The 15636-nt window shown below is 42.9% G+C and overlaps 1 protein-coding gene across 1 annotated transcript in view; it reads left to right on the forward strand.

The window, feature by feature from the left end:
- The first annotated feature begins 9202 nt into the window (after positions 1 to 9202).
- LOC121545023 (storkhead-box protein 2-like) overlaps positions 9203 to 15636 on the forward strand; it is an 82088-nt gene continuing 75654 nt past the window's right edge. The window contains exon 1 of the mRNA XM_045208412.1: positions 9203 to 10663. Coding sequence (XP_045064347.1) covers positions 10498 to 10663 — 166 coding nt within the window. The 5' untranslated portion in view covers positions 9203 to 10497. The remainder of the gene's footprint in view (positions 10664 to 15636) is intronic.

Consider the following 15636-nt stretch of genomic DNA (forward strand, 5'->3'; position numbering starts at 1 on the left):
ATCACAGTGACATCTAGATGGCTACCAATATTAGTTATTTCTTGTGTAGGCTGCTATCCTATTTCAAATATTATCCTGGGAGAGATTACTAGCTACTAGCTACCGCCGGTGACACCGTGAGTGTGATAGGCTACAGCTGCCCAGTGCCCACTGCACCTTAGGTCAGCAGGCAACTCAAAACAACACAGTGTACTGGTCATTCGCATCGGCTTAAGTGGCTCGCAAGTAAGGCCCACGATGTGGTTTATGTGTAAAATGCAGCCTGTCAATAATATGGTTCATGTTTTGAACTGATAGAATGGTGGTAGTAATGGTGAAAACATAACAGTCACGAATCTGCACTCAGTGTGTTCTTTATGGCACTCAGAGGCTGCGATATAGCCTATCATCACAATAATTGCTATCTGGGTGATGTTTTTCTAGGTCGCACAGCAATAAGTTTACGAGCAATTTAGAGCAGACCAAAATGGCTTGTCTCAACTTGAGCTAGCTAACTAGCTAGTTCACGAACGTTAGCTAGCTAGCTAGGTTAGCTAAGAAAACATGCAGTAATTCAATGTTGGCTAGCAATATAGATACTGTACTTATTGGGCTGTCACCAACTAAAAAAGATCTTGGTTGACCGAAAGTCGTCTGTTCTTTTTTTGCATGTATTTTTCCATATATAGACACACCCTATGTGTTTTAATAAAATCAACTAGATGCATTGAGCTTGTCTGATGCTTTAAGCTTACGGTTTAATTAAATAAGAGAAATGCCTCTAGAGGGCGCCAGAGATCTAGATAACCAGAAGGAAAAAAATATTAACCTGACCCAACAATTCTCCTCCCGCTCCTGCTGGCTTTCGCAGATTCTGTCATTACTCTCCTGAAGTTGCCGGTAATAGGCTACAAGAGGAGTCGGCAAACTTTCTCATGTGGAATGCCAATTTATCTTACCATTTCTACCGATCTGCATGCCAGTTATGGTTTTTATATGCACATTTTTGTGAAAGTTTAATTTAATTTAGAATTACATCTTCATATCTCAAAATCATTGTCATGTGGTTAATAAAGATTCTACCCAAATCTAAATGAAAATGATACAAACCCAAAAGGTAACTTCTATTGCCGTTGGCAACTATGTACAAATAGCCATACGTAAAGCCAGCCAACAAATAACAACATTGCAGCCTGCAGGTAGAAAATACCCTGATAAAAATAAATATCCTACAGTCGTGGTCAAAAGTTTTGAGAATGACACAAGTACTGGTCTTCACAAAGTTTGCTGCTTCAGTGTTTTTAGATATTTTTGTCAGATGTTACTATGGTATACTGAAGTATAATTGCAAGCATTCCATAAGTGTCAAAGGCTTTTATTGACAATTACATTAAGTTTATGCAAAGAGTCAATATTTGCGGTGTTGACCCTTCTTTTTCAAGACCTCTGCAATCCGCCCTGGCATGCTGTCAATTAACTTCTGGGCTACATCCTGACTGATGGCAGCCCATTCTTGTATAATCAATGCTTGGAGTTTGTCAGAATTTGTGGGTTTTTGTTTGTCCACCCGCCTCTTGAGGATTGACCACAAGTTCTCAATGGGATGTCGATGTTTTATTCCCCGAGCCACTTAGTTATCACTTTTGCCTTATGGCAAGGTGCTCCATCATGCTGGAAAAGGCATTGTTCGTCACCAAACTGTTCTTTGATGGTTGGGAGAAGTTACTCTCTGAGGATGTGTTGGTACCATTCTTTATTCATGGTGTTCTTAGGCAAAATTGTGAGTGAGCCCACTCCCTTGGCTGAGAAGCAACCCCACACATGAATGGTCTCAGGATGCTTTACTGTTGGCATGACACAGGACTGATGGTAGCGTTCACCTTGTCTTCTCCGGACAAGCTTTTTTCCGGATGCCCCAAACAATCGGAAAGGGGATTCATCAGAGAAAATGACTTTACCCTAGTCCTCAGCAGTCCAATCCCTGTACCTTTTGCAGAATATCAGTCTGTCCCTGATGTTTTTCCTGGAGAGAAGTGGCTTCCTCGCTGCCCTTCTTGACACCAGGCCATCCTCCAAAAGTCTTCGCCTCACTGTGCGTGCAGATGCACTCACACCTGTCTGCTGCCATTCCTGAGCAAGCTCTGCACTGGTGGTGCCCCGATCCCACGGCTGAATCAACTTCAGGTGACGGTCCTGGCGCTTGCTGGACTTTCTTGGGCGCCCTGAAGCCTTCTTCACAACAATTGAACCTCTCTCCTTGAAGTTCTTGATGATCCGATAAATGGTTGATTTAGGTGCAATCTTACTAGCAGCAATATCCTTGCCTGTGAAGCCCTTTTTGTGCAAAGCAATGATGACGGCACTTGTTTCCTTGCAGGTAACCATGGTTAACAGAGGAAGAACAATGATTTCAAGCACCACCCTCATTTTAAAGCTTCCAGTCTGTTATTCTAACTCAATCAGCATGACAGAGTGATCTCCAGCCTTGTCCTCATCAACACTCTCACCTGTGTTACCGAAAGAATCACTGACATGATGTCAGCTGGTCCTTTTGTGGCAGGGCTGAAATGCATTGGAATTATTTTGGGGGGGATTAAGTTGATTTTCATGGCAAAGAAGGACTTTGCAATGAATTGCAATTCATCTGATCACTCTTCATAACATTCTGGAGTATATGCAAATTGGCATCATAAATACTGAGGCAGCAGACTTAGTGAAAATTAATTTTTGTGTCATTCTCAAAACTTTTGACCACGACTGTATAAATCACATTGGCTAGACATGGCCTGTCTGCAATGAACTTGAAACATTGTATCAACTATTAACTTGGGTCCGGCCCGAAGCTTGCGCTAGCGAACTTGCAACATTGTATAAAATATTCTGGCCCTCAGTTTCCCACACCAGTGAGCTTGGGACAGACACAGCTGTAGGCTTTTTGCGCAAGGGATATGAAGCAGTGCTTGACTTGGGCAGGAGCTCACCGGAGCTGAGTACCGGCACCTCAAATGTTCTACTGCTTGAGCTCCTGTTCCTCTTATAGAATATTATAGAATATTAACTCAAAAGTATTGTGAAGCTCCTGCACCTAAATATAAACAGTACCAGCACCCAAAATGAGTACTGGAACCTATTTCAGTCCAAGTCAAGCACTGATAAGAAGTAATCAGGTAGGCCTATTTTATTACGTTTCCACTGGATCAGAGCATGACATTTTTCCCTTTCACGCTATCGAAAATGACAGAGCTGGAAAGATTTTTCAAATACATTGAGGAACTATTGTAATTCTCAATGGATGTAAAAACAGACTTGGTTTCCTTGCTGTTTAAGGTGAAGAAAACATTCGTTTGAGAATCTCCACAGTTCATTAGTGGTGGTGCATTAAGCCAATCAGAAATACTATCAGATCCCCAACTGGGCACATTTATATGTCTACATTTGCGCGCAGGTCAGGTACCCTATAGGCCTACTTCAATGCGTGTGCGTCCTTACTCAACATTGACAGGAGCGCTCCAAACAAAAGACAATGACTAAATTGATGAAAATGAAAGCTGTGGTATTTCAGACAATATACCACGGATATGACGCAAAAATAATTGTTTACTGTTCTATTTATGTTGATAACCAGGGTTTGTGGTATATGGCCAATATACCACTGCTAAGGGCTGTATTTTTTCTGTTACTATGAAAAGTGAAAAAAACTGTTGGCACTAGCTAACCAGGGCCGTTGCCATGTTCTTTTTTGTTACTTTAACTGTCAACTTTTAGCACCAGTCTTGAATAACAGTGGTACTTTTGTACTTTTGCCTATGTTTTGATTTATTTATATTCTTCCTTTAATCTATGAGTTTGACATTTTGGCTGTGGCCTGTTGCTCAGTCAGCTGAGTCCTCCACTATCCTCCTCTATGTGTCCAGCCAGTGGAAAGTGGAGGGGAACCCTCCAAACCCCCCACTCACCAACGCCCCTTAACACTATCTTCATCGCTCAATATTGTACAACTGGGCCATTCTGAGCCTTACAGAGACTGGGTGAGGACATATGGTGGAGGAGGTGTGTCATTATTCCATACCAGTGACCTCTGACTTCATCCTTATTGGAAAAACATTACTCTCTGGCATCATCACTCATCACCTCCAGCTAGAGAGAGAGAGAGGTCCCTCCCTTGATTAATGTCCGGCTCAGAGCGGAAAATACCGTTTAGCATGTCTCTTCAATGGATTTCAATGAAACAAAGACGATCCCGAAATCCAGGCTAACTCTGTAACACAAAAGACAAATACCTCTTGCCCTGCTTGCACTTTTTGTGAACATCTATAATTTATATGTTGAGCATACATAGAATTTGTCTCCTGCCTCTCACTAACTGTCATTGTATTCCTGATGTAGAGTGGTTGAGTAGACTGTGGAGAGTGGTTTGCCACTGTGGAGTGAAGGTGTTCTGCTCTCACTCTGAGCGGGTGTGCTAGCTGGAGTCTCTGTCTGGATGGAACCAAACGCACGGCTGGGAGACAACACATCATCCTGGGGACGGGAGGTAACTGATCAAACTCACAGAGACAGGGACGAAATGGAACTGTTAAATGATATGTGATGTCTAAATCTGTCTTTACGGCCTTTTCTGCTCTATCTGCATGATTAATCATCAATTCAGGGTGGGGACAGACATTGCATCTCATATGGTGCGCAGTTCACAATGCATGTTTCCTCTCATTAGGTGGTTACTCTTTTTCTTGTGACAAGTACGTACATTTGCTGCAGGCAGCATAGCCTATGCTACAGTAATATTAGGATATGTATATCTGTATATCTGAATGCGCGTCTAATTTACACATCTCCATCTAGCTTTAAGGGGTCATCATACTTTTTTATTGTAAAGATTTGTTTATTTTTATTACATCTGTGGAGTTGATTTGTTGCTTTAAATCAGTGCCCACGCGTGCACTCTCTCTGTCTTTTTATCTCTCTGTCAATTCCATTCAAATTGCATCCAAAATGGATCATCCTGTTCAAGATTGATTAGATTAGTCTTGCCATTGATTTTCAAGTAGATTTAAGTCAAAACTGTAACTCGGCCACTCAGGAACATTCACTGTCTTCTTGGTAAGCAACTCCAGTGTAGATTTGGCCTTGTGTTTTAAGTTATTGTCATGCTGAAAGGTGGAAATCAGACAACCAGGTTTTCCTCTAGGAATTTGCCTGTGCTTAGCTCCATTCCGTTCATTTTTTATCCTGAAAAACTCCTCAGTTCTTAGCAATTACAAGCATACCCATAACATGATGCAGCCACCACTATGCTTGAAAATATGGAGAGTGGTACTTGTTGAATACTTTGTATTCAGGACAAAAAGTTACTTTAGTGCCTTGTTGCAAACAGGATGCATGTTTTGGAATATTTGTATTATGTACAGGTGTCCTTCTTTTCACTTTGTCAATTAGGTTAGTATTGTGGAGTAACTACAATGTTGTTGATCCATCCTCAATTTTCTCATATCACAGCCATTATTAAACTCTGTAACTGTTTAAAGTCACCATTGGCATCATGGTGAAATCACTGAGTGGGATTTCTTCCTCTCCGGCAACTGAGTTAGGAAGGACGACTGTCTCTTTGTAGTGACTGGGTGTATTGATACACTATCCAAGGTGTAATTCATATCTTTACCATGGTCAAAGGGATATTAAATGTCTGCTTTTATTTTTACCCATCTTCCAATAGGTGCCCTTCTTTGCGAGGCACTGGAAAACCTCCCTGGTTTTTGTGGTTGAATTTGTGTTTGAAATTCACTGCTTGACTGAGGGACCTTACTGATAATTGTGTGTGTGGGGTACATAGATGAGTTAGTCATTCCAAAATCATGTTAAACACTATTTATGCACACAGAGTGAGTCCATGCAACTTATTATGTGACTTGTTAAGCATATTTTTACTCCTGAACTTATTTAGGCTTTCCATAACAAAGGGGTTGAATACGTATTAACTCTAGACATTTCAACTTTTCATTTTTAATTAATTTGTAAAAATGGCAAAAAATATAATTACACTTTGACATTATGGGGTATTGTGTGTAGGCCAGTGACAAACAATTTCAATGTAATCCATTTTAAATTCAAGCTGTAACACAACAAAATGTGAAAATAGTATATATAAATAGTATATACTGAACCAAAATATAAACACAACATGTAAAGTGTTGGTCCCATATTTTATGAGCTGAAATAAAAGATCTCAGAAATGTTCCATATGCACAAAAAGCATTTTTCTCTCAAATTGTTTGCACAAATTTGTTTACGTCCCTGTTAGTGAGCATTTCTCCTTTGCCAAGATAATCCATCCACCTGAAAGGTGTAGCATTTCAAGAAGCTGATTAAACAGCATGATCATTACACAGGTGCACCTTGTGCTAGGGACAATAAAAGGCCACTCTAAAATGTGCAGTTTTGTGTGTGACACAACACAATGCCACAGATGTTTTGAGGGAGAATGCAATTGGCATGCTGACTGCAGGAATGTCTACCAGAGCTGTTGCCAGAGAATGTAATGTTAATTTCTCTACCATAAGCCGCTTCCAACGTCGTTTTAGAGAATTTGGCAGTACATCCCAGGACCTCCACATCCGGCTTCGTCACCTGCGGTATCGTCTGAGACCAGCCACCCGGACAGCTGATGAAACTGAGGAGTATTTCTGTCTGTAATAAAGCCCTTTTGTGGGGGAGAAACTCATTCTGATTGGCTGGGCCTGGCTCCCAAGTGTTTGGGCCTATGCCCTCCCAGGCCCACCCATGGCTGCGTCCCAGCCCAGTCATGTGAAATCCATATATTAGGGCCTAATGAATTTATTTAAATTGACTGATTGCCTTATATGAACTGTAACTCTATAAAATTGTTGCATGTTGTGCTTATATTTTTGTTCAGTATATATGTATACAGTACCAGTCAAAAGTTTGGACACACCTACACATTCAAGGGTTTTTCTTTAATTTTACTATTTTTTACAATGTAGAAAAATAGTGAAGACATCAAAACTATGAAATAACACATATGGAATCATGTAGTAACCCAAAAGGTGTTAAATAAATCAAAATATATGTTATATTTGAGATTCTTCAAATAGCCACCCTTTGCCTTGATGACAGCTTTGCACACTCTTGGCATTACAACCTGTAATTTAAATGGACTTTTATTTGGATTTCATGTAATGGACATACACAAAATAGTCCAAATTGGTGAAGTGAAATGAAAAAAAATTACTTGCTAAAAAATTTATAATGGAAAAGTGGTGCGTGCATATGTATTCACCCCATTTGCTATGAAGCCCCTAAATAAGATATGTTGCAACCAATTACCTTCAGAAGTCACATAATTAGTTAAATAAAGTCCACCTGTGTGCAATCTAAGTGTCACATGATCTGTCACATGATCTCAGTATATATACACCTGTTCTGAAAGGCCCCAGAGTCTACAACACCACTAAGCAAGGGAATATGAAGACCAAGGAGCTCTCCAAACAGGTCAGGGACAAAAAATATCAGAAACTTTGAACATCCCACGGAGCACCATTTAATCCATTATTAAAAAATGGAAAGAGTATGGCACCACAACAAACCTGCCAAGAGAAGGCCGCCCATCAAAGCTCACGGACCAGGCAAGGAGGGCATTAATCAGAGAGGCAACAAAGAGACCAAAGATTTCCCAGTCCCTGTTTTTCATTGGCAGGGACTGGGAAACTGGTCAGAATTGAAGGAATAATGGATGACGCTAAATACAGGGAAATTCTTGAGGGAAACCTGTTCCAGAGGACAACCTTCCAACAGGACAACGCTCTAAGCACATGAGGTCGAAGGAATTGTCCGTAGAGCTCCGAGACAGGATTGTGTCAAGGCACAGATCTGGGGAAGAACACCAAAAAATGTCTGCATAATTGAAGGTCCCCAAGAACACAGTGGCCTACATCATTCTTAAATGGAAGAAGTTTGGAACCACCAAGACTCTTCCTAGAGCTGGCCGCCCGGCCAAACTGAGCAATCGGGGGAGAAGGGCCTTGGTCAGGGAGGTCACCAAGAACCGGATGGTCACTCTGAAGGAGCCCCAGAGTTCCTCTGTGGAGATGGGAGAATCTTCCAGAAGGACCACCATCTCTGCAGCACTCCACCAATCAGGTCTTTATGGTAGAGTGGCCAGATGGAAGCCACTCCTCATTAAAAGGCACATGACAGCCCGCTTGGAGATTCAGACCATGATAAACAAGATTCTCTGGTCTGATGAAACCAAGATTGAACTCTTTGTCCAGAATGCCAAGTGTCACTTCTGGAGGAAACCTAGCACCATCCCTACGGTGAATCATGGTGGTGACAGCATCATGCTGTGGGGATGTTTTTCAGACTAGTCAGTATCGAGGGAAAGATGAACGGAGCAAAGTACAGACAGATCCTTGATGAAAACCTGTTCCAGAGGACAACCTTCCAACAGGACAACGACCCTAAGCACACTGCTAAGACAACGCAGGAGTAGCTTCGGGACAAGACTCTGAATGTCCTTGAGTGGCCCATCCAGAGCCCGGACTTGAATCCAATCAAACATCTCTGGAGAGACCTGAAAATAGCTGTGCAGCGACGCTCCCCATCCAACCTGACAGAGCTTGAGAGAATCTGCAGAGAAGAATGGGAGAAACTCCCCAAAAACAGGTGTGTCAAGCTTGTAGCGTCATACCCAAGATGACTCGAGGCTGTAATCGCTGCCAAAGGTGCTTCAACAAAGTACTGGGTAAAGGTTCTGAATACTTATGTAAATGTAATGTTTCAGCTTTTATATTTTTTTATAACTTCACTAAAATTTATAAAAACCTGTTTTTGCTTTGTCATTATCGGCTAGTGTGTGTAGATTGATGAGGAAAAAATGAAATTTCATCCATTTTAGAATAATGCTGTAATGTAACAAAATGTGGAAAAAGTCAAGGGGTATGAATAATTTCAGAATCATCTGTAAATTGTGCAGCTTTGTATGTAAATAACCGACCAGCTCCTCACTCATAGGCTAGGCTGGGAGCCAGGGGGGCTGTGGGAGCCTAAAAGGGTTTCAACATTGAAATGCAAAGCTTGACAGGATCAGCACATCTAACGCAAAACAGCTCCCCTATTAGCATGGGACAGGTGGGCTGATTGACTGGCTCCCTGCTCCCCCCTCTCTGTCTCCCTCCCTCCCCTACCCACTCCTCTTCCAGAACGCCTGATCTGTGAGCAGAAGAGATGTTCAGGACAACAACACAGCCGGCGAGCGAGTGGCAGGGAGAAAGAGAGAGAGAGACTGCCACACTGACGGCTGGAGGAGAAAAACAGAAATAAAAAAGGGAAGGAGAAACGCTTTGCTTTCAGCTTGTAAGCACTGGCTGGGTGTTTTTTTTCTCTTCCCTGCGCGCCCATGTGTGTTTTTCTTATCCACTCGCTCGTGTGTATCAAACAATGACTGTAAAAAGAAGGGGTATCAAGCTCAAATCCTCCATCATCAATCCATCCACACACGGGGAGAGAGAGCGTAGAGACGCTTGCTCACTACACACCCTTTCTGAAGGAGAAAAAGCTGCGGCTGTGGATGGACCCGTTTTAACAGAGGATTGCCTGCTACTGATGAAGAAGGAGCGCTTTTTCTGCACAGTGGCTTCATTGATTTCTCTGATTCGATTTTGATTAGAGGAAAGGAGGGTTGGGCTTTTGTTTGTTCATTTGCTGTTTGGCTTAGCGTAAGGCCCACAGCACGGCACAAAGCTTTCCTCCGGGAGACCAGTGAGACGGTGAGTGACACTGGCTCTGTACAGCCCTCCCCTGGCTGCAGCTCTCATTTGTTTTGCCTCTTTTGTGTTCACGACTCGCGGTTATCCAAGCCCTCCCACCCGCGCTGAATTGAGCTATTGTCTGGATCTCAGGGTCTCTCACGCTGCCCCCCCCCCAATCCCACCCACAACCCCTCAACCCCCAAACCTCCTTTTGACAAACCAAAACCACCCTCACCAACCCCTCCCTCCTCTATCGTTTCCCGCTCCCTCCTCTGGTGGTTGTGAGGCCACATCATTCGTTTGTCTCTGGTCACACGTGAAGCTGGAGGCTATAAGCCTGGATTAATGGCAGACGGTGGAGGGTAATTCATCTCTGGACGCTGCCTCTGCTTTTGGATCACTCAAGGAAAAGGAAAGGAAGGGGACCTTCCCACATCCTTCTATTTCTGCCGGAGCAGCAGGGCTAGCATTACCACTGTTTGTCTGTGAGATCGTGCCGTGTGTCTTTGGGTGTGTGGTGTGTATGCGTGTGTGTAGCAGGGAGCAAGACGGAGCGATAGAGGACGAGGGAGTGTAATACTACGTCAGTGTCCTAGCTCTATCTGTCTGCTGCCATGTCTCCAGCCTGACCTCGGCTGAGGTGTATCTGGACCACAGAGGTGTGGTTGAGGGGTCCTCCCCCAGGGTGGATGTGGGGACACGGGGTAACAACAACCCTCAGGAGGTCAGCCTAACCCTCCCTCCCTGCCTCCCCATGAAGAAGACACGTAGCACCACCCTGCGTCGGGCCTGGCCCTGCTCGGATTTCTCAGACCGGGCTTCAGAGCGCACCCGGTCACGCAGCGAGAAGGACTACCGCCTCCACAAACACTACCCCCCTCAGTACATCTGCCAGTCCCCCCGGGGGTACTTGACATCAGGTGGGTCTCTCAGCCAGCGCTCTGCTCTGCTGTGTGCCGTGCCGTACTGTGTACCATGGAGCTAGTTACTACGGCTCGCTCTGTGTATGTCTGTGTGTGTGTGTGTTTTGCTGTTTGTACTGTAGTAAAGTGTGATGATGTGGGTGTTTATTTTTCCAGGAGGGGTGCTTGTTTGTCTTGAAATATGTCATCATAGCCTATTATTTGCTTTACAAATTACAATGTGTCTCCGTTATTAAAGATGGGCCAAGCAATATATCACATGATGACATCATTATTTAGATTGACTACCATGATTTTTCATGATAGTAAAGAAGACTATCAGCTGAGCATCAGTCAAGAATGGTATGATTGTGTCATAAGGCTGAGTTAGTTGGTATGATTCAGTAGGCTAATTAGATATAGGGTTGAATCAGATGGTGCAGAGGCCTTTGTCTGAATCTTGGGATGAGAATAATATGGACCAGGCAGGATCAGGGTCAGATAACACCAGCTAAACATGCTTGTAATGCTTGTGAAACAGCACTGTCAATGTAGTCAACCACCTGTGCCAGAGAAAATAACCTACAATCCATGAAAAAAGAGTGCCCTAGTTTGATTCATATTCAGCAGTAGGCCATTTTTTATGTAGCTTATCAAAGGAAAAATACAACCTCCAGTGTTTATTTTCAGCAGAGGTTGTAGCCCCCCCCATAGAACCACACATCCCAGAATGCATTGCCACTCTACAGTGCCAGGGTATTCTGTTTTGTTTCATCCATTCGAATAATGTTTTAAGCGGGCCGACCCTTGGTTGATTTAATTACTGCTCGTTAATGTGGGGAGCAGAGCTGACACAAACCCATAGACAAACCCATCCTAACACCTTCCTAATATTGAGTTGCACACCCCCCCAGTTGCTACCCACAGTTGTGTCAAGTTGGCTGGATGTCTTTTGGGTGGTAGACCATTCTTGATACACATGGGACATTGTTGAGTGTGAAAAACCCAGCAGTGTTGCAGTTCTTGACACAAACCGGTGCGCCTGGCACCTACTACCATAACCCATTCAAAGGCACTTAAAACTTTTGTCTTGCCCATTCACCCTCTGAATGGCACACATACATAATCCAGGTCTCAATTGTCTCAAGGCTTAAAAATCCTTCTTTAACCTGTTTCCTCCCCGTCATCTACACTGATTTTACATTTACATTTTAGTCATTTAGCAGATGCTCTTATCCAGAGCGACTTACAGTTAGTGAGTACATACATTATTTTATAATTTTTTCATACTGGCCCCCCGTGGGAATCGAACCCACAACCCTGGCGTTGCAAACGCCATGCTCTACCAACTGAGCTACATCCCTGCCGGCCATTCCCTCCCCTACCCTGGACGACGCTGGGCCAATTGTGCGCCGCCCCATGGGTCTCCCGGTCGCGGCCGGCTACGACAGAGCCTGGATTCAAACCAGGATCTCTAGTGGCACAGCTAGCTCTGCGATGCAGTGCCTTAGACCACTGCGCCACTCGGCGCAGTGGTCTAAGTGGATTTAAGTGGTCTAAGTGGATTTAACAAGTGACATCAATAAGGGATCATAGTTTTCACCTGGATTCACCTGGTCAGTCTATGTCATGGAAACAGCAGGTGTTCTTAATGTTTGTAAAGTCAGTGTACGTTAGGTGGCCTGAGAATGGCAGAGAAAAGGAGAGGCAGTGTATTTTCAGCCTGAAGGAGCCCATAGAGAAGGGCTGAATGGAGGCTGAGTCGAGGACCGCCAAGCCTCGCATTGATTCAAGCCCTCTTCTCGTTGCCTAGCAACACAGCAGGTCAGAGGGTAAATTACATGGCCATTGTTGGAAATGAATATGATTTGGAGGAAAAATACCTCAAATTAGAATAAATGACCGGGGAATCAGAGCCAGGCCATTTTCGCTACATTTTTGTCAGTCAACGGTTTTCTGTGTGCGTCAGGACAGTCTGAGAGCCAGCAGCTACAGTAGCGTCACACATAGGAAGAACAGAATACACAATACAGCGGCCTGGCAGTTGAGATACATGACAAGCATATTCACGCATATATCAAATTAATAATAAATGATCATAGATATTGGCAAAACTATTTTTATTGTATTTGTTATTTAACCAGGTAAATCATTGAGAACATATTCTCTTTTACCATAGCGACCTGACCAAGATAGGGCAGTAATCGTGCAGCAAAGCAGACAAGTGACAACATACAGACTATTCCTCGGTGTGTGAAGGCATCATGTGAACCGTTTGTATTTTTTGAGCAATAGGAGTAGTACACCAGTGGTGGTATTAAAGGGTAGGAAGCATGAGTTTTTACTCACCAATGTAGCAACACAGTGTGGTCAAAGACTTGGTAACTTAGTTGTAGTCACGATCTGGTTACCTATAAGTACAAACATAGTTATGTTTTTGGGTTATTACATATTTACGGATATCTTCGGATATCTTCTAGACTACCCACAATGCACTGTTTCTCAGCGTCATATGGAGGATCTACTCTGTGCTACCGAGTTCATATGCTAGCTCGGTTCCTAACTCAAACTAGCCATGCTAGCATGTATTACATTCCAGACAAAACATTGGTGGTGGTGAGCTACAATCCACCAATCACAGGAAGTGGGATGTAAACAAGAAGCAGATGGGGCACGTGCGGCCATGCAGCGTGCTCTTCACAGACTTTGTGGCTGTGTTATCTAGTGAGAACCCGTTAGCCTCTGGTGCCTTCTTCCCGTGGGCTCAAAACGAAAGAGAAAATCATACCAGCTTGCTCTAATTTTGTAGTACCTCGTCTGTTCTCCTTTTTGTTTTGTCAACTTTTCGTCATGTTCTCTGGTAAAAGTAGGCTACAGGAGTTTTGTAACTTTTTTCACCTTGGCTTAGTGCTAGCGCGCTAGCTGACAGACATCTGAAATCTATCTATTTGGGATTTCCCTGACTCTCCATTGGCCGGTGAAGCTAATTCAGCCTGCACGCTTTTAAAATGTTACCATTGGATGGGCCCCAATCTGTAAGTCTCTGCTCTCTCTTTGCTTTGATCTGTGATTATGTTTTAGTTGTGTTAGTTTTGTTTTAGCTGGTCTCCGGTAGTTGGGCTTTAACTTGCCGACCATAATCGTGGTGGTTAGCTAGGCTGGCTAGGCTAATAGCTAGTTGGCTAAATAGCTAACATTAGCTGGCTGGCTATCTTGCAGGCTAAGATAACTGCATATAGCAAACATTCTTTGATAACTGGTTAAATGTGTTATATAATTCCAAAACTTTGTCATACTTTAGCTGTAAGCTAGGTGTTGATAGCAACTGGCTGACTCATGTAGTGCTAACGTAACATTAGCAGGCTGGTAGGGCTAACGTTAGCAGGCTAGTAGGGCTAACATTAGCAGGCTAGTTGGCTAGCAACCTTGGAAGTTGATTTGTAACAATACATTCCAAGTATTTGCTTGTAAGTTGGCAGAACATTTAACTGAAACTATTTGGTTTAATTTGAGGTTATACATTTGAAGTATAACTTCAAATATATATGGACCCCCCATATATATATATATATATATATATATATATATATATATATATATATATATAGTGAGGGAAAAAAGTATTTGATCCCCTGCTGATTTTGCGTAGTGTGTTACCAAATGTTTTTTCTTGGTGACTGTGGTCCCAGCTGCCTTGAGATCATTGACAAGATCCTCCTGTGTAGTTCTGGGCTGATTCCTCACCGTTCTCATGATCATTGCAACTCCACAAGGTGAGATCTTGCATGGAGCCCCAGGCGGAGGGAGATTAACAGTGCTTTTGTGTTTCTTCCATTTGCGAATAATTGCACCAACTGTTGTCACCTTCTCACCAAGCTGCTTGGCGATTGTCTTGTAGCCCATTCCAGCCTTGTGTAGGTCTACAATCTTGTCCCTGACATCCTTGGAGAGCTCTTTGGTATTGGCCATGGTGGAGAGTTTGGAATCTGATTGATTGATTGCTTCTGTGGACAGGTGTCTTTTATACAGGTAACAAACTGAGATTAGGAGCACTCCCTTTAAGAGTGTGCTCCTAATCTCAGCTTGTTACTTGTATAAAAGACACCTGGGAGCCAGAAATCTTTCTGATTGAGAGGGGGTCAAATACTTATTTCCCTCATTAAAATGCAAATCAATTTATCAAATTTTTGACATGCGTTTTTCAGGATGTTTGATGTTGTTATTCTGTCTCTCACTTTTCAAATAAACCTACCATTAAAATTATAGACTGATCATTTCTTTGTCAGTGGGCAAACGTACAAAATCAGCAGGGGATCAAATACTTTTTTCCCTCACTGTATATATGGGGGGTTCCAGTTTAGCTGCATCTCCTGCTCTGGCCACTAATCTGCGTCCAAAATGGCACCCTATTCCCTATATAGTGCACCACTTTGGAACTGAGTCGGGATCTCAATTTACTGTTGAGAGTTAGAAAAGTAGGATACAAGGTGCAATTGATTATTTTTTTTTGTGTGCATCAGCCAGGGCTCTCTAAATGGAGATCGTCCCATCATCCCGGATGAAAAAATATATGTCTGGGATGGTTCAAAACAGACTCTGGGACAGTCCTAGGATGATAGATCCAAAATTCATACAACCACAGTTAGCCTACATCCAAAAATGTTAAACCATAATAAGACTGATGGAATAGATCAGAATGTTTAGCTTAAAATGTTGATAAACTATTATTTCTTCACATTTTAAGGGCAGCAATGTGCACAAGTATGATTGTTAAAAAATTCAATTTGCAGGAAAAAAAACGTTCTAAAATGTGCACTGTACATGCTGAGCGGTTTCATAGACAGAAATGGAAATATCCGTGAGAATTTCAAAAAGAGGGGAGATCTAAAGATGAAACAACTATCATGGGTTGCTAATATGACTAGGATAATACCTTTGGGTGCTAGACAATTAAATAAAGTTGATTTAAACCAATTGAACCAGGGGTGCAG

The sequence above is a fragment of the Coregonus clupeaformis genome, chromosome 3, assembly GCF_020615455.1.
Source record: "Coregonus clupeaformis isolate EN_2021a chromosome 3, ASM2061545v1, whole genome shotgun sequence".
Classification (NCBI taxonomy): Eukaryota; Metazoa; Chordata; class Actinopteri; order Salmoniformes; family Salmonidae; genus Coregonus; species Coregonus clupeaformis.